This window comes from Rana temporaria, chromosome 3 (genome assembly GCF_905171775.1).
Source record: "Rana temporaria chromosome 3, aRanTem1.1, whole genome shotgun sequence".
Lineage (NCBI taxonomy): Eukaryota > Metazoa > Chordata > Amphibia > Anura > Ranidae > Rana > Rana temporaria.
Genome location: NC_053491.1, coordinates 370,138,739 through 370,159,259, shown reverse-complemented (window position 1 = coordinate 370,159,259; position 20,521 = coordinate 370,138,739). Strand labels below are relative to the sequence as shown.

The following is a 20,521-nucleotide window of genomic DNA, read 5'->3' as shown; positions in this document are numbered from 1 at the left end:
CAGAATCCCCTGCATGGTCCCCTGTGTGCCGGACTGACTCATGGAATCCCCCGCTGTGCCAAACTGACTCCCAGAATCCCCTGCATGGTCCCCAGTGTGCCATACTGACTCTCAGGCCCCTACACACGACCGAGTTTCTCGGCAGAATTCAGCCAGAAACTCGATCGGAGCCGTATTCTGTCGAGAAACCGTGTGTACACTTTTGGCCGAGGAAGCCGACGAGGATCTCGTCGGGCCAAATAGAGAATATGTTCTCTATTTCCTCGTTAGTCAATGAGGAAACTTGGCTCGCCGAGATCCTTGGCGGCTTCACAAGGAACTCGACGGGCAAAACGATGTGTTTTGCTCGTCGAGTTTCTCGGACGTGTGTACGGGGCCTCAGAATTATCTGCATTGTCCCGTGTGCCAGACTGACTCATGGAATCCCCTGCTGTGCCACTGGTGTGCCAAACTGACTCTTGTGCCATCCCAGAATCCCCTACATGGTCCCCAGTGTGCCAGACTTACTCTCAGAATCCCCTGCATGGTCCATGGTGTGCCAGACTGACTCCCAGAATCCCCTGCGGTATCTCTGGGATTCCAGACCTACTGCCAGAATCCTCCAGAATCATCAATGTGCAGGATTCTCTCCTATCAGTGTGCAAAATCCCCACTTATTAGTACTCAGTACCCCCTTCCATCAGTGTGCAGGATCCCTAGAAATGAGATTATGAGATCCCCGCCTATATGTTCACAAGATCCCCGCTTATAAGTATGCAGGATCATGTCCCATTAGTGTGCAGGATCCCTTCCTATCAGTGTAAATGATCTCCTCCTATCAGTGTAAAGGATCCCCTACTATCTTTGCACAGGACCGCCCCCCATCCCCTATTAGTGCACAGGATCCCCTCCTATCAGTGTGCAGAATCCCCTCCTATTAGTGTACGGGTTTCCCCCTGCCAGTGTGCAGGTTCCATTTCTTTCAATGTAAAGGATCCCCCCTCCTATCTTTACACATGATCCCTGCCTATTAGTGTGCAAGATTCCCTCCTATCAGCATGCAGGGTGCCCTCTTATTAGTGTGCAGAATTCCCTTACATCAGATCCCCCCATTATCAATACTTTTTCTATCAGTGAGTCTTTTTGTGTATCTGGCACATATTGGATCGCCATTTTCTTCTCTCTCATACTCAGGACAAGCCCATCCTAGCCCCGGAGCCGCTCATCATGGACAATGTAGATGACCTTTTGGGGGAGGTCAACAACTGGAACTTCCCCATATTTGACCTGGTGGAGATGACGGGTCAAAAGTGTGGGCGGATCCTCAGCCAGGTGAGTGGCAGAATGAGCTTTGTCATGGAATTCTAGCAGATTGGTCAAAGATCCAGGGTAGAGCTGGGAAGCTGGAGGATGAAGGCACAGATATGCATTGGATGCATATTACACTCTCCTGGTGGGGGAAGCTATAGACATTGATAGGGCATTATAGTGTGTCCGAAAATCTGGGGGCTCCCTGGTGTATAGTAAGGGATCTGAAGATTCATTCAAGTTAGTGCTGTTTGCAAGTGAATTTTAACAGATTCACTCTATTTTATAGAATAAAACTTTGACAGCCTTGGAGTGACCTTGGAAGGCTAATACACTCCAGCCATTGGTGAGAAACGTGGCTGTCTCGGGCCAGCCTTATACTTCATCTACAAATGAGTGGACAGGGCATAGGAGGCACAGAGGCAGGATTGTGCAGAGAAATAATTGCAGGCCAGGTGGTGTAAAGTTCTTGTGGTATCACACCTGTACAACACATGGGACACTGAAAGGATCTTAGCTGTAGTTTGAGTGCTGGATGTGCCATATCTGCCCACCAGTGGGACTTAAAGCGGAGCTTTACCCACAGCAACTTGACAAAACATTATGTTATTTACCAAGGAACATACATTTCACATTCATAATTATGCTACCAAAATGAGTGTGTGCTGTAAACTGCCTCCAGCGTTGCTCCTGTTTCTTCTTGCTGGAGGCTGCCATTTTGCTGAAGCCCAAAGCCCCAGCAGTAAACCATAAAGTGTAACTAAACCCATTGATTTATGGTTTCAAAAACAGTTACATTCCTGGAATTCTGGAAATGCAAACTGTCACATTTGACTGTGTCCTCAACCAAACTGTGAAACCACCAATGGCTGGTGTCATAACTGATCACATGGGCAGCACACTGGCAGTTGCAGATAAAACAGAAGCAGCTTACTTGGCTGTAAATGATAGGAGGGTTTAATTCCGCTCTAAGACCCCTTTCACACCGGGTCACTTTGCAGGCGCTATAACTCTAAAAATAGCGCCTGCAAACAGGGCTGTCTTAATGAGAGGGCACACCTGGGCACTGCCCAGGGACCCCAGCTGCATGGGGGGCCCCTGCACTTTCCCAAAAGCAGCTGATCCTTGAGCCCACGCTGCCCCGAAATTGGGGACCCCATGATGGCAATGAGAGTGATAGATACACAGGGGAGGCAGTCTGCCTCCTACCTACTTGATGTCTGTTTACCTTCACTGTCATCATTGTACGGGGCCCCAGAGCATTACTTTGCCCAGGGGCCCATGATGCTATTAAGACGGCCCTGCCTGCAAAGCAACCTGAAACAGCCGCTGCTGTGTCTCCAGTGTGAAAGCCCAGAGGGCCGAATAGTGCCGCGAAATTGACGATAAAGCGCCGCTAAAAATAGCAGCACTATACCGCCAATGTCGCCCCCAACCCCAGTGTGAAAGGGGCCTAAGGCTGTCAGCAGTGCAAAGCAGTGCCTAAAAATGGAGAGCAACTGAGCATGTGCAGAGAAGTGAGAGAGTGTTTTACTGGATTTTAAACAGTACGGATAGACACTTAGGGCCAGATTCACAAAGGGGATACGACGGCGTATCTCCTGATACGCCGTCGTATCCCTGTTTCTATCTATGCGATCTATGCATAGATATCCATAAGATCCGACAGGTGTAATTGTTTTACACTGTCGGATCTTAGGATGCAGTACCGCGGCCGCCGCTGGGGGGAGTTCGCGTCTTAAACCAGCGTCGGGTATGCAAATTAGGAGTTACAGCGATCCACGACGGATTTTCGTGTTCACTACGTCGCCGCTAGTCTAGTTTCCCGTCGCAAATTTAGTCGTCGTTTTGGGTGCCCTAACTTTAGTCAGCAATCGTATTGCTGTCTAAAGTATGGCCGTTGTTCCCGCGTCGAAATTTAAAATTTAACGTCGTTTGCGTAACACGTCCGGGAATACGGAAGTACGCTACGCACGTCGCAGTTCAAAAAATGATGTCACGGCGCGCAAAGCACAACGGGAATTGCGAAACGGAGCATGCGCAGTAGGTCCGGCGCATGAGCGCGCCTAATTTAAATGGCACACGCCCATTTGAATTGGCCCACCTTGCGCCGGAGGCCGCCGGCGTAGTTTTCATCGCAAGTGCTTTGTGAATCAGGCACTTGCGATCAAAACTTGCGGCGGTGTAACGTATCTACGATACGTTACGCCGCCACGATTCTACGTGAATCTGGCCCTTAGATAGCTATACCTGCAAAAGGGACCAGCATGAAGTAATCTAGCAGGACTTCATTTTCTGACTAAAGTTCCACTTTAAGTACACCGAGAAGCAGGAAATCCACTAGTGAAGTTTCTGAGTATGTTGCAATGACAACTAAAATCTACTCTGTTGTGAACAATTGTCACAATGTTACAAACTATATTCACAATGACTCCATGTGTTTCCCTTTTGTAGATGTCATATCGACTCTTTGAGGATATGAATCTTCTGGACACCTTTAAGATCCCCCTGAAGGAATTCATGAACTATTTTCATGCCTTGGAGAACGGCTACCGAGACATCCCATGTAAGAGCAGTTTATTTTGTAGTAATTGCTACTTTGAGCGAAAGAGAAATGTCAGGTCTCCTGGCCAGTAACCATTGCTATTTTCCTACCGAATGTTAGAGCAAGCTCTTAAATTATCCTTCCTACATGTTCGTTTTTGCTCAGAAGTTGCTCTATTTCTTCTCTGTTCTGTTCACTTCCTGCTTGTCTGATTTTTACTGACCACCGTGATGGGAGGCTTTACTGCGGTGGTCAGTAACATGCTCACCCCCTCCTGGGAACTACATCTGTGTGGCAAGATGCTCTCTACGTGTTAGAGACTGCAAGGAGGTGTGAATTACTTGGCGTGCCGCAATTCATACTGGGAAATGTAGTTCTTACATGAACGAGCGCCGCAAACCAGGAAGTGAATGAGAGAACAGAAACTAGAACGCCGGAGGTGATATAGATGAAGGAATTTAATAGGTATTTACTTTTTTAACAGAATCATTACACTATTCTGTCTGTCAACCTCGCAGACAATTAGGCAGATTCAGAGAGACTTACGCTGACGTATCAGTAGATACACCGTCGTAAGTCCGAATGTGCGCCATCGTATCTTTAAGCGTATTCTGGAAACCAGATACGCTTGAATTTGGCCAAGATACGACCGGCGTAAGTCTCCTACACCGTCGTATCTTGGGTTCATATTTACGCTGGCCGCAAGGGGCGCTTCCGTTGATTTATGCGTTGAATATGTAAATGAGCTAAATACGCCGATTCACAAACTTACTTGCGCCCGTCGCTGTAATCTACATCGTTTACGTAAGGCGTTTTTCCGGCGTAAAGTTAAACCACCAAAAAGCTGGTCTAAGTCATTTAGGGTATGGACGTCGGAAGTGCCGTCGGATTTTACGTCGTTTACGTAAGTCGTACGTGAATGGGGCTGGGCGTAAGTGAGGTTTTACGTCGTACACATTGTGACGTTGTATCGTAGGGAGTATTTGCGACGTGATTCTGAGCATGCGCGCGCATGCGCCGTTCGTTCGGCCATGCATTCACATGGGGTCACTTTGAATTACGCGGGCTTACGCCGGCCCATTTACATTACGCCGGCGTACATATGGGAGCAAGTGCTTTGTGAATACAGTACTTGCCTCTCAATGTTACATCGGCGTAGCGCATAGGAGATGCGCTACGCCTAACTCAGTGTTTCTCAATTCCAGTCCTCAGGCCCCCCCAACAGGTCAGGTTTTCAGGCTCTCCATTGTTTTGCACAGGTGATTTGATCAGTTTCACTGCCTTAGTAATCACCACAGCCTTTTTATCTGAGGGAAATCCTGAAAACCTGACCTGTTGGGGGGGCCTGAGGACTGGAATTGAGAAACACTGGCCTAACTAAAGATGCGCCCGTCTCTCTGAATCTGGCTAATTAATTTTAGGCAAAATTTTTTTTTCCTTTACAACTCATTTAAATAGAGGGATCACATAAACTCTCGAAAAATTCCCAAAGGGTCCTGATGGCCATTTCTAGGTCCGATACTGTACACAAGGAATGACTGAAGGAATAAGATTTTTTTTTGGGGTGTGATTAGGCAGTGGGATAAGTGAATGGGATTCTAGGGTGTAGGAAGGAGGAAAACCTGATTCCCTTATATAGATATTTTGTTACCATTAGAGCACAGGTGTCAAACACAAAGCCCACGGGCCGGATGCGGCCCGCCAGCTCACTGCATGTGGCCCAAGCACCTTTCCTGCAGCTGCAGGCGAGCTCCAGCCCTCCTCTGACCCTCCTCCAGACCCTTACTTTCTGCTTTTAAGTAATGCATCCAGCCTCTTCCCAGCAGCAGCATAAGGTAAGGGAGGTGCACTGTGATGTAGGGGAGTGTGAAGGACTCAACTTCTGATGGTGAGGTGGCTCTTGACATCTAATGTAAGGGGAGGGGATGCGCTGGATATCTAATTTTACAGATGCAACCGGCCCTTTTAAAGGCAATCATAATGCTGATGCGGCCCACAATGAAATTAAGTTTGACACCTTGCATTAGAGGGATCCCCAGCTGATGGAGGGAGGTCCTAATTCCCGTATATCGATCTTTAGTTAAACCTTATTTAGAATACTTTGTCCAGTTCTGGAGACCTCCCTTGAAAAAAAGATATTAATAGGATAGAATGAGTCCAGAGACAGGCAGAAAAAATGGTGTAAGGTCTGAGAGATAATCCATATCAGAAGAGAGTGCAGGAACATAAAAGCGGTCCTTCACCCTGCCAGTGAGCTCTCCTCCTTTCCCAACAGAGAGGTGGATCCCAGCAGCTCAACGTGGATCTGTTGGCTAGGTGAGTATGCTTATGCCTCGTACACACGATCAGTCCATCCGATGAGAACGGTCTGATAGACCGTTGTCGTCGGTTAGCCGATGAAGCTGACTGATGGTCCGTCGCGCCTACACACCATCGGTTTAAAAAACGATCTTGTCAGAACGCAGTGACGTAAAACACAACGACGTGCTGAAAAAAACGAAGTTCAATGCTTCCAAGCATGCGTCGACTTGATTCTGAGAATGCATGGATTTTTAACTGATGGTTGTGCCGATGGGAAAAAAACGATCGTTTTTTTCCCATCGGTTAGGAATCCATCGGTTAAATTTAAAGCAAGTTGGCTTTTTTTTAACTGATGGTTAAATAACCTATGGGGCACACACACGATCGGTTTTGACCAATGAAAACGGTCCATAAGACCGTTGTCCTCTATTTAACCTATCGTGTGTACGAGGCCTTAGTGTACAGAACACAGTATCAGGTAAGCAGGGAAAATGCTGAAGTTTCTCTTTAATATGTAGAGTCTTGATGAATAAAGGGAAATGAGGACATAATTGAAACCTTTCAATACATGAAGGGTGTTAATAAGGTTCAGAAGGGCAGTATTTTCAGTATGACGCTAAGATCAAGGACACAGGAGTAGTAAATCATTCAACAGTAAGTGAATTAAAACGTGCACTGATCAACCATACATTTATGACCACCTATGTAATACTGAGTAGATCCGCCTTTTGCCAGCAAAACAGCCATGACCTACTGAGACATGGGTACCACTAGACTTGTGAAAGTATGCAATGGTATCTGTCATCAAGCCATCAGGAGCTGATCCTTTAAGTCCTGTAACCTGCGAGATGGGGCTTCCATGAATTGGACTTGTTTTTCCAGCACATCCCAAACATGCTTGATGGGTTGAGATCTCGAGAATTTGAAGTCCAAGTCAACAACTGAAACTCAAGGTGTTCCTTAAAGCCAAGGAAGCTGCCATATTGGCCTATATTTAATCTTCAACTGCCATGGTGCTGCACATGTGATCAGTTATGACACCAGCCATTGGATGGTTTGACCGTTTGGTTGAGAGCACAACCAATGGGACAGTTAGCAATCCCGGCATGCCGGAAATGTAACTGCTTTTTGAAACTGTTAAATCGATGGGTTTACTTCCGCTTTAAGCCATTTTTGAATTATTTTTGCAGTCTGGCAAGGTGCATTATCCTGCTGAAAGAGGCCTCTGCCATCAGGGAATACCGCACTGCTTCAGCAACAATGTTCAGTTAGGTGGCTATGTGTCAAAATAACATCTACAAGAATTGCAGGACTAAGGTTTCCCAAAAGAACAGTCCCTAAAGCATCACACTACTTCTACCAGCTTGTCTTCTTCTCATACTACACCCTGCTGCCATCTCTCCCTGCATAAGCGACACACCCGGTCATCCGCATGATGTAAAAGAAAGCGTAATTCATCAGACCAGGCAACCATCTTCCATTTGCTCCATTGTCTAGTTCCGGTGCTCACATGCTCTTGGTGGTGGACACGGGTTAGCATGGGCACCCTGACTGGTTTGCGTATACACAGCCTAAAACTGCGATTCCCTTTTTTTTCTGCTTTCAACACATCAACTTCAGGGACAACATGTTTACTTGCTGCCTAATATATCACACAGACTTTCAGATGCCATTGTAACAAGACAATCAATGTTATTCACTTAACCTGTCAGTGGTCATAAAGTTATGGTTGATTTTTGTAGGTCTATTAAAAAAAAAAAACAAAAAAAAAAATGGGGAAGACTGGGGATGGTTTCTAAATATAAACTTTCTGCTTGGCCTGCGTTTGCATTTAGCATTTCCAAAATTAAAGTTTAACAATGGCAGCCCATATACTGTATGTTCTCCATGCAGGTCTCCTTTAAGACATGTACATTTTCTAGTATGACAAGGACATCTGGATCCTCGTCATTAACATTAATTACTTCCTGCTAATTACTGATGTTCTGGGCATGCGACCATTATTAGAAAGACAGCACGGAAACTTCTCAGTGCCGGGGTCTTTTCATGCAGCTTCCTGCTCCTGAAATCAGCTGACCCCACACTAACCCCTAACCTTATCCAAACCCTTATAATGACCCTGACGCCCATTTTCATCAACCAACCCCCAAAATGAACCCATAACACTTTATATCCCTGAGCACCGAACACTTAACCCTCACCCTCAGCCTAACTTTAACCACTTAAGGACTGCCGCACGACGATATACGTTGACAAAATGGCACGGCTGGGCACAAGGACATACATGTACGTCCCCTTTAAGAAGCGCAGCCGTGGGTCGTGAGCGCGCCGCCGGCGGCACGCTCGCGACCCGGTCCGAAGCTCCGTGACCAGACCCGCGGACCCCATCGCCGCCGGTGTCCCGCGATCGGGTCACAGGAGCTGAAGAACGGGGAGAGGTGTGTGTAACTGATCGTCTGTTCCCTGTTATAGGGAACGACGATCAGTGACGTCACATCTACAGCCACGCCCCCCTACAGTAAGATACACACATGAGGTCACACTTAACCCCTACAGCGCCCCCTACTGGTTAACCCCATCACTGCCATTGTCATTTTCACAGTAATCAGTGCATTTTTTTTAGCCCTTTTCGCTGTGAAAATGACAATGGTCCCAAAAATGTGTCAAAAGTGTCCGATATGTCCGCCATAATGTCACGAAAAAAATCGCAGATCCGCCATTACTAGTAAAAAAAAATATTAATAAAAATGCCGTAAAACTATCCCCTATTTTGTAAACGCTATACATTTTGCGCAAACCAATTAATAAACGCGAAAAAAATCGCAGATCCGCCATTACTAGTAAAAAAAAATATTAATAAAAACGCCATAAAACTATCCCCTATTTTGTAAACGCTATACATTTTGCGCAAACCAATTAATAAACGCTTATTGTGATTTTTTTTTACCAAAAATATATAGAAGAATACGTATCGGCCTAAACTGAGGAAAAAAATTTTTTTTTATATATTTTTGGGGGATATTTATTATAGCAAAAAGTTAAAAAAATATATATATTTTTTTTAAATTGTCGCTCTATTTTTGTTTATAGCGCAAAAAATAAAAACCGCAGAGGTGATCAAATACCACCAAAAGAAAGCTCTATTTGTGGGAAAAAAAGGATGCCAATTTTGTTTGGGAGCCACGTCGCACTACCGCGCAATTGTCAGTTAAAGCGACGCAGTGCCGAATCGCAAAAAGGGGCCAGGTCCTTAACCTGCATAATGGTCCGGGTCTTGACCGGTTAAAAAATTGTTTTGCTGGGGTTGGCCTTTAATTTTTGGATGGACAGGAAGTTAACCACTTAACCCCCGGACCATATTGCTGCCCAAAGACCAGAGCACTTTTTGCGATTCGGGACTGCGTCACTTTAACTGACAATTGCGCGGTCGTGCGACGTGGCTCCCAAACAAAATTGGCGTCCTCTTTTCCCCACAAATAGAGCTTTCTTTTGGTGGTATTTGATCACCTCTGCGGTTTTTATTTTTTGCGCTATAAACAAAAATAGAGCGACAATTTTGAAAAAAATGAATATTTTTTACTTTTTGCTGTAATAAATATATCAAAAAACGTTTTTTTTCCTCAGTTTAGGCCGATACGTATTCTTCTACATATTTTTCGTAAAAAAAATAACAATAAGCGTTTATTGATTGGTTTGCGCAAAAGTTATAGCGTTTACAAAATAGGGGGTATTTTTATGGCATTTTTATTAATATATTTTTTTTACTAGTAATGGCGGCGATCAGCGATTTTTTCTCGGTACTGCGACATTATGGCGGACACTTTTGACACATTTTTGGGACCATTGGCAAACAGAAATAAAAGCATTCCCTGCACCATCCTAAGCAAACCTTTGGGCACCTTTGATCTAACACTTGGAATTAACCGTCAACCTGATCCACGACTTTGACTAAATGTTTCCCAGTAACCGGGCAGTTGGTCTGTACTGTGCTTCCACCGTGGAGCAAACAAGCTCCAGCAAAGTTTCATATTAAATATTAGACACGTCCAAACTGAAATATTTTCTTTCAGAATTTCGTTTTCGTCCGAAAAATACATTTAGTTACTCCCGAAATTCGTTTTTATTGATTTTGTTTCATCAAAAAAATTGCATTAGTCCCAAAATCAGAATTAATTAAGGTTGAATCTGTCATTGAGGGCTTATGGTGTCTGTCGAATGTTCTAAGAAGATTGCAGCGTCGTACAGTTTAGCTGCTTGTCGAATCTTCTTAGGCCGCATACACACGGTCGGTTAAAACCGATGAAAACGGACTGAAGGACCGTTTCATCGGTCCAAACTGATCGTGTGTGGGCCCCATCGGCCAGTTATCCTTCGGTCAAAAAAAAGAGAACTTGCTTTAAAATTTAACCGATGGACTGATAACCGATAAGTCAAAACCGATGGTTAGTATGCAAAAGCATTGGTTAAAAACCTGCGCATGCTCAGAATCAAGTCGACGCATGCTTGGAAGCATTGAACTTGTGTTTTACGTCACCGCGTTCTGACACGATCGTTTTTTTAACTGATGGTGTGTAGGCACGACTGACCATCAGTCAGCTTCATCGGTTAACCGATGACAACGGTCCTTCGGACCATTCTCAACGGATAGACCGACCGTGTGTACGCGGCCTTAGAACTTTCGGCAGACACCATAAGCCTTCAATGACAGATTTGACGTTTGTATGTTTTTCGCTGCTTCATCGAATCTTCGACGTTCATGTCGAATGGTCTACCCCAACACTGTCTCTATAATGTTGAATCTTTCCTCTCTATGTAGAATAATCTTGGACTAATAGGTTAGGCACATTCGACCACAGGTTCGATAGACACAGATTGCTATTGTCAGCGTCATGTCGAATCTCCTATCTATATCGAACTGTTGTAGCAACGAAAATAAAACATTTTTTTATGTCGGATCTTTCAGATTTCGGATTCTGTTAGTTTTCGTTTGTTAAACCAATAACGAAAATACCAGAAATTTGGAGGAAAATGCATTCGGACAAAAACAAATGCACATGTCTATTAAATATGAACAACAGTTCAGAGCGTATAATGGGGGCCTGGGTGCTTCAGATATAGAAATGTCCTATTTTTGGTTTCTGTACAGAAATGCCGCCTGGATGGTATTAGCCTCTCTCTCTCGCTCTCATTCCGGGTGGAGTGGTTCGTTAATCAGCACGGTGGAGTGCTATTTGGGCAGTAGAAGCTCCTAGTATGTTCAGTCATTCACTGTGTAATTGGGGCGATGTAGGGCGCTTGTTTCCATTGAACGTGTCCCAGAGCTGTGACTGCACTCCAGGCTAGTGAGCCTTCCCACTATTTATAGACTCTTTATTTTTACGCTTGGCTGGCACATCAGCGCAGCACAAATCAATGATAAACAAATGTCCCCGGGACGTGTCTCCACCTCTAATGAGCACCACGTAAGGTCATGAACGGATTCTGTCTGTAGAACATTGTCCAAGTGGGGAACAGCCACGGCAGAGAAACACAGTAATTATAACAGGCTATATTACTTAACCTTCGCAGAGCAACCATGGGAGATATTGGGAAGTACAAAGGTTGCGGTTCAACAGCTTTATCGCCCCCCTTTTCCCCAGCAGAACAGTCACGTGACCACATGGCGCAGTATCATGCTTCCTTTAACAGGGTATATTGGGAAATACAGAGATGGTTCAGAAGCTTTGTCTTCACACAGGTCCTGGCTGGTCTCTATCTTCTCCTGTGATAAAATCTGTGGGCCAGATCCACATAGCGAGTACGCCGGCGTATCTACTGATACGCCGGCTTACTTTCAAATTACCCACGTCGTATCTTTAGTTTGAATCCTCAAACCAAGATACAACGGCTTCGCATTCTCTTACGTCGTCTCTAGTCGGCTTTTTCCGGCGTATAGTTAAAGCTGCTATTTTGCGGCATATAGATAGACTTGCCATGTTAAGTATGGCCGTCGTTCCCGCGTCGAAATTTGAATTTTTTTTTTTTGCATAAGTCGTCCGTGAATAGGGATGGACGTAAGTAACGTCTAAGTTAAAAAATTAAGGCGTTGCGACGTCATTTCGCGCTAAGCACGGCGGGAAATTTCGAAACGGAGCATGCGCAGTTCAATCGGCGCGGGGACGCGCTTCATTTAAATGAATCACACCCCCTAATCGCTGATTTGAATTCCGCCGCCAGAAATAACTTACGGCGCGAAATCTTCCTGAATTCGACTTAAAGCCAGGTAAGATACGACGGCGTAGCGTATCTCTGATACGCTCCGCCTATCCATTTCTATGTGGATCTGGCCCTGTATTTATAGGGAACATTTCATACCAAATATCTAATACAAAACCACTCTGGTTGTCAGCTTTGTGCTCCCCGTGTGGCATGTCTGACCGACTAAGCAGGTGCCTCTGCATGTTATTTGTCACAATAGTGTAGGATATGCATTTTAGTTATTTTAGGGACTGGTATAAAGAACTTTTGGTCAAAGTTATATATATATTTTTTTATCTTAAACAGTATGTTACCCCAACATTTTATATTCCTGATATGTGTCTGTACTTGTGGTAAAGAGTAGCCTGTTTCCTTTGCATTGCTTCCTTTATGTGAAATCCATGGTGATCCTGCCAGACCCTCTGCTTTCTTATTTTAAACTGACCATGTTAGGCATGAGAAAAAGCATGCACAAAAGGAAAGAGCAAAGGATAAACGAGTCCAAGTTCATTTTTTTGGTTTGTACTAAGAAGCAGACAACACGTTTCAGGGCTAAAAAAACAAACAAAAAACTCCTGCTTCATCAGAGCTTCAATTAAAATAAGCTGGTTGAATGGACTCGAAATAGAGCTTTCCTGTGTGAATCTGTGTAGGGAAGGGAATTGCTGGATCAGGAGATTTACTGGCCGTGAGCAATCAAGATTAACCTACTGAGGTGCCCACTGGAAGGTGGCCTTGTCTGTTGTGAGCCACCTAAACTAAGCCAGTGAGCTCTTCGAATATTTTTGTCCTCTCACTATTTTGTATGAACACATTAAAGTCTCATTACCTCGTGGATGCTTTTTTCTTCACGTTAGGCATGAGAGCACATCCAACCCAGCATGGTCAGTTTTCTGGTTGTGCTGGGAGCACAGCCTGTCTGTCCTGTGCTGAAATGCTCTCCCCAGCACAGCCATTCACTGAGAAGATCAGTGTACTGCTTTGTCAGTGAACTACCCCCCTGCATTCTCCATCCCCAATTCTCTAAACTCCATATGCAGCTGAAAACAGAGGTCATGTGATCACTTATAGGAAAAAAAGGTATTTATAAGGTTTTTTATAAATTTTATACACAAATGGTTTGCCTTGTTTTTCCCTTTGAAACTAAATGGGTTGTTTTACAAGGTAAGGGTTTCAAGTTTCTAAATTAAACTTTGATTGTGGTCTCTGAGCTTATAGTCTGAATACAGTGACTCCTATGGGGGTTTGTGTCTCCGCTATTTACAGTATTTGACACACAACCGTCCACTCATATGAAATTGTCCCTCTTTTTACCAGTTGTCCAGGTTTTTACCCTTTTGTCATCATTTTTACCACGTTTATATCATCCCTAAAACTTTCTGTAATTCTCTAATGAAAATACAATTTAGGCCCAGATTCTCAAAGGAGATACGACGGCGTATTTCCAGATACGCCGTCGTATCTTTGAGTCTGAGCCGTCGTATCTATGCGCCTGATTCTTAGAATCAGTTACGCATAGATTTGTATTAGATACGACCGGCGTAAGTCTCTTACGCCGTCGGATCTTAACTGCATATTTACGCTGGCCGCTAGGGGCGTGTACGCTGATTTACGCCTACAAATATGTAAATCAGCTAGATAAGCAAATTCACGAACGTACGCCCGGCCGACGCAGTACAGATACGCTGTTTACGTTAGGCTTTTCCCAGCGTAAAGTTACCCCTGCTATATGAGGCGTACATGCGGCTAACCAATGTTAAGTATGGACGTCGTTCCTGCGTCGAATTTTGAAAATTTTACGTCGTTTGGTTTGCGTAAGTTCGTCCGTGAATGGGGCTGGACATAATTTACGTTCGCGTCAAAACCAATACGTCCTGGCGGCGTACTTTGGAGCAATGCACACTGGGATATGATATGTCCACGGACGGCGCATGTGCCGTTCGTAAAAAGCGTCATTTACGTGGGGTCACATAACATTTACATAACACACGCCCACATCTTCCACATTTGAATTAGGCGGACTTACGCCGGCCTATTTACGCTACGCCGCCGCAACTTACGGAGCAAGTGCTTTGAGAATACTGCACTTGCCCGTCTAAGTTGCGGAGGCGTAACGTAAATAGGATACGTTACACCCGCTCAAAGATACGCCGCTGTACGTGAATCCGGGCCTTAAGGCCTCGTACACACGACCGAGAAACTCGACAGGCAAAACACATCGTTTTGCTCGTCGAGTTCCTTGTGAAGCCGCCGAGAAACTCGACAAGCCAATTTTCTCCATTCCTATCAAGGAAATAGAGAACATGTTCTCTTTTTGGCTCGTCGAGTTTCTCGACAGTTTCCTCGACGAAAATGTACACACGACTCGGTCGTGTGTACGAGGCCTTAGTGTTTTATAAATGTCAACACGTATTACTCAAAACATGGATTGGCCAGCAGGTAAGAGGGGGATTAAAACATCAAATAATGTGACTGAAATATTTGTAAAATTGTCCAATTAAAAAAGAATGAAACAAATCTGAATTGCCTTAAGCCCCATACACACTATCAGTTTTCCTGCGGGTTTTCTTTTCAGGTTTACCAAAACCATGTAGTACAAGGACCTGCCTGATTGCATTCAAATTGAAACGCTTAAGGTTTGACCTCATATTAGATGGTTTTGGTAAACCTGAAGAGAAAACCATCAGGAAAACTGATAGTGTGTATGGGGCTTTACAGCTGGGAACTGCTGCTTGGCAGATGCAATATTCAGGACATCCACTGGGTGGCAGAAGGCTTCTGTCCAATAATAACGCAGTAACTGAATTCTTTATTTTCATTTTAGATCACAACAGAATTCACGCCACTGATGTGTTGCATGCAGTCTGGTACCTCAGTACACAGGCCATTCCAGGTCTGCAGAATGCTGTCAGTGATCATGGCTCAGCCAGCGATTCAGGTAACAAAGGAGCAGAGTTTTTCTAACATAACATTAGGCTGGATTCACACCTATGCAGTTTTAGTGCTTTTTTCATTTTGCAGATTTGCACTACAGAACGTGTTTCATATGAAACCATGTTGAATGGACTGTAGTGCAAAGCTACAAAATGCAAAAAGGACTAAAATTGCATAGGTGTGAATCCAGCCTTAGTGAACCTTTTGTAACCTTACAAATCTGCATGATTATATTCCTAACATGTTGCAGTGCATGTCAACAGTATCATTTTTCAGAAAGGCTTCACCTTTTATTATAAAAAGCCATCCTTGGAATTCAGTCTAGTGGCTTTATATAGTGTGAGATGATGCTATCCGTCTGCTGCAGGGAAGAGAAAGCATTTCCTCAGTCTCCACTCCCCCACTCGTCAGACTGCAACATTGTACATTTGTAGTAAGTGCAAGGTGAGAGGCTGCAGCAGTGGCTGGTCTCTGCCAGGCATTAGGCTGGTTTCACACCTATGCATTTTTAGTGCTTTTTGCATTTTGCAGATTTGCACTACAGTCCATTTAACATGGTTTCCTATGGAACACGTTCTGTAATGCAAATCTGCAAAATGCACTAAAAATGCATAGATGTGAATCCAGCCTTAGTGAACACAGCCAAAAACAGCACAGGTGCCAGGATTTATACATTTGTGTCATCTCTGAACTGGCATCTCAGACCATTAAGTAAATGGTGACCCTGGATGATGCCTGAACAAAGATGATGCCATCCTTGTGCAGAGAAAAACAGATGAAGGCATTGGAACTGTTAAAAAAAACATTACTGAGTAGGCTGCACATGCTATAAATGGATATACTGTACAATGGATATACAAAGTCTACACACCACTGCTAAAATGTCAGGTTTCTGTGATGTAAAAAAATGAGACCAAGATAAATAATCTCAGAACTTTTTCTACCTTTAATGTGACCTATAAACTGTACAACTCAAATAAAACATAATATGGTTGCATAAGTTTGCACTTATGTCACTTTAACTGACAATTGCGCGGTCGTGCGACGTGGCTCCCAAACAAAATTGGCGTCCTCTTTTCCCCACAAATAGAGCTTTCTTTTGGTGGTATTTGATCACCTCTGCGGTTTTTATTTTTTGCGCTATAAACAAAAATAGAGCGACAATTTTGAAAAAAATGAATATTTTTTACTTTTTGCTGTAATAAATATATCAAAAAACGTTTTTTTTTCCTCAGTTTAGGCCGATACGTATTCTTCTACATATTTTTCGTAAAAAAAATAACAATAAGCGTTTATTGATTGGTTTGCGCAAAAGTTATAGCGTTTACAAAATAGGGGGTATTTTTATGGCATTTTTATTAATATATTTTTTTTACTAGTAATGGCGGCGATCAGCGATTTTTTCTCGGTACTGCGACATTATGGCGGACACTTTTGACACATTTTTGGGACCATTGGCAAACAGAAATAAAAGCATTCCCTGCACCATCCTAAGCAAACCTTTGGGCACCTTTGATCTAACACTTGGAATTAACCGTCAACCTGATCCACGACTTTGACTAAATGTTTCCCAGTAACCGGGCAGTTGGTCTGTACTGTGCTTCCACCGTGGAGCAAACAAGCTCCAGCAAAGTTTCATATTAAATATTAGACACGTCCAAACTGAAATATTTTCTTTCAGAATTTCGTTTTCGTCCGAAAAATACATTTAGTTACTCCCGAAATTCGTTTTTATTGATTTTGTTTCATCAAAAAAATTGCATTAGTCCCAAAATCCGAATTAATTAAGGTTGAATCTGTCATTGAGGGCTTATGGTGTCTGTCGAATGTTCTAAGAAGATTGCAGCGTCGTACAGTTTAGCTGCTTGTCGAATCTTCTTAGGCCGCATACACACGGTCGGTTAAAACCGATGAAAACGGACTGAAGGACCGTTTCATCGGTCCAAACTGATCGTGTGTGGGCCCCATCGGCCAGTTATCCTTCGGTCAAAAAAAAGAGAACTTGCTTTAAAATTTAACCGATGGACTGATAACCGATAAGTCAAAACCGATGGTTAGTATGCAAAAGCATTGGTTAAAAACCTGCGCATGCTCAGAATCAAGTCGACGCATGCTTGGAAGCATTGAACTTGTGTTTTACGTCACCGCGTTCTGACACGATCGTTTTTTTAACTGATGGTGTGTAGGCACGACTGACCATCAGTCAGCTTCATCGGTTAACCGATGACAACGGTCCTTCGGACCATTCTCAACGGATAGACCGACCGTGTGTACGCGGCCTTAGAACTTTCGGCAGACACCATAAGCCTTCAATGACAGATTTGACGTTTGTATGTTTTTCGCTGCTTCATCGAATCTTCGACGTTCATGTCGAATGGTCTACCCCAACACTGTCTCTATAATGTTGAATCTTTCCTCTCTATGTAGAATAATCTTGGACTAATAGGTTAGGCACATTCGACCACAGGTTCGATAGACACAGATTGCTATTGTCAGCGTCATGTCGAATCTCCTATCTATATCGAACTGTTGTAGCAACGAAAATAAAACATTTTTTTATGTCGGATCTTTCAGATTTCGGATTCTGTTAGTTTTCGTTTGTTAAACCAATAACGAAAATACCAGAAATTTGGAGGAAAATGCATTCGGACGAAAACAAATGCACATGTCTATTAAATATGAACAACAGTTCAGAGCGTATAATGGGGGCCTGGGTGCTTCAGATATAGAAATGTCCTATTTTTGGTTTCTGTACAGAAATGCCGCCTGGATGGTATTAGCCTCTCTCTCTCTCTCTCATTCCGGGTGGAGTGGTTCGTTAATCAGCACGGTGGAGTGCTATTTGGGCAGTAGAAGCTCCTAGTATGTTCAGTCATTCACTGTGTAATTGGGGCGATGTAGGGCGCTTGTTTCCATTGAACGTGTCCCAGAGCTGTGACTGCACTCCAGGCTAGTGAGCCTTCCCACTATTTATAGACTCTTTATTTTTACGCTTGGCTGGCACATCAGCGCAGCACAAATCAATGATAAACAAATGTCCCCGGGACGTGTCTCCACCTCTAATGAGCACCACGTAAGGTCATGAACGGATTCTGTCTGTAGAACATTGTCCAAGTGGGGAACAGCCACGGCAGAGAAACACAGTAATTATAACAGGCTATATTACTTAACCTTCGCAGAGCAATCATGGGAGATATTGGGAAGTACAAAGGTTGCGGTTCAACAGCTTTATCGCCCCCCTTTTCCCCAGCAGAACAGTCACGTGACCACATGGCGCAGTATCATGCTTCCTTTAACAGGGTATATTGGGAAATACAGAGATGGTTCAGAAGCTTTGTCTTCACACAGGTCCTGGCTGGTCTCTATCTTCTCCTGTGATAAAATCTGTGGGCCAGATCCACATAGCGAGTACGCCGGCGTATCTACTGATACGCCGACTTACTTTCAAATTACCCACGTCGTATCTTTAGTTTGAATCCTCAAACCAAGATACAACGGCTTCGCATTCTCTTACGTCGTCTCTAGTCGGCTTTTTCCGGCGTATAGTTAAAGCTGCTATTTTGCGGCATATAGATAGACTTGCCATGTTAAGTATGGCCGTCGTTCCCGCGTCGAAATTTTAATTTTTTTTTTTTTGCATAAGTCGTCCGTGAATAGGGATGGACGTAAGTAACGTCTAAGTTAAAAAATTAAGGCGTTGCGACGTCATTTCGCGCTAAGCACGGCGGGAAATTTCGAAACGGAGCATGCGCAGTTCAATCGGCGCGGGGACGCGCTTCATTTAAATGAATCACACCCCCTAATCGCTGATTTGAATTCCGCCGCCAGAAATAACTTACGGCGCGAAATCTTCCTGAATTCGACTTAAAGCCAGGTAAGATACGACGGCGTAGCGTATCTCTGATACGCTCCGCCTATCCATTTCTATGTGGATCTGGCCCTGTATTTATAGGGAACATTTCATACCAAATATCTAATACAAAACCACTCTGGTTGTCAGCTTTGTGCTCCCCGTGTGGCATGTCATATGCAGTTATTTTTTTTACTTCCCCCCTAAAAGATTTCAGTTTGTTTTTCAACTGAGTTGTACAGTGTGTAGGTCACATTAAAGGTGGAAAAAGTTATCTTTGTCTCATTTTTTTACATCCCATAAACCTGACATTTTAACTTTTTATATCCACTGTATGTATAGATACATACATGTGTAGATACATTGTAATTCTAAATGAAAATCAGTTTTTTATGTGAAATGTTTCTGACACAGACACCCATCATACTGCCCCCCAGTGGGCAAATGTCATAAAATGTGAGGGCAAGAAAACATAACAGTTGTATGGTGTCAGACAACAGCCCAGCAGCCCCTGCTGTACCCCACCCCCGGGGCTGTGATGGGGAACTTGCCATGGATAACGTAAATTCATCATACCTGTACAGATTTAAGATACAACAGAGTTTTGTAAGTTTCTTAGTCATCTAACAGATCAGTTTAGGAAACTATTTATACACAGAGAGAAGGTAGCGACAATAAATGCTTAGATATTTGGGGGGGTAGGGGGTCATGAGATACAGTAACCCATACTAGTATCCCATAACAATTTATCTTTGCTTGTGTTAGTTTTCTTTAATAAATGTGTCCCACTCAGTCCGCTAGCAGCAAGTTGGGGTTGATTTACTAAAACTGAGTGCGAAATCTGGTGTAGCTGTGCATGGTAGCCAATCAGCTTCTAACTTCAGCTTGTTTAATTAAGCTTTGACAATAAAACCTGGAAGCCGATTGGTTTCTATGCAAAGCTGCACCAGATTTTGCACTCTCTGGTTTTAGTAAATCAACCCCTTTGTGTAGAGCTGCAAGGCCAGAGATGGTGACCCTACTGTATGTGATATCCATACACAAGACCCCAAGAGGGATGACAGGCACACAAATAGGACCACAAGGGAAATTGATTTAACTGAAGTGTTATGTGTTATGTGTCCTTAGATTCCGACAGCGGCATTACACATGGGCACATGGGTTACACTTTCTCCAAGATGTACAATCCCTCAGAAGACACGTACGGCTGTTTATCAGGGAATATTCCGTCCTTAGAACTGATGGCTCTTTATGTAGCGGCAGCCATGCATGACTACGACCACCCAGGGAGAACCAACGCCTTCCTTGTGGCCACCAGTGCACCGCAGGTAATGCATGTCCTATCAACACATAGTAGATCCTCATGG

General features: G+C 43.9%; 1 protein-coding gene across 4 annotated transcripts in view; it reads left to right on the top strand.

Annotated features, from left to right (window-relative positions):
• The window catches only part of PDE3A (phosphodiesterase 3A), a 333,685-nt gene that overhangs the window by 293,980 nt on the left and 19,184 nt on the right, over positions 1–20,521 (top strand). For all 4 annotated transcript variants that reach the window (XM_040345458.1, XM_040345457.1, XM_040345459.1 and 1 more), the window contains 4 exons: positions 1,174–1,311; positions 3,742–3,853; positions 15,195–15,308; positions 20,283–20,482. In XM_040345458.1, coding sequence (XP_040201392.1) covers positions 1,174–1,311; positions 3,742–3,853; positions 15,195–15,308; positions 20,283–20,482 — 564 coding nt within the window. The remainder of the gene's footprint in view (positions 1–1,173; positions 1,312–3,741; positions 3,854–15,194; positions 15,309–20,282; positions 20,483–20,521) is intronic.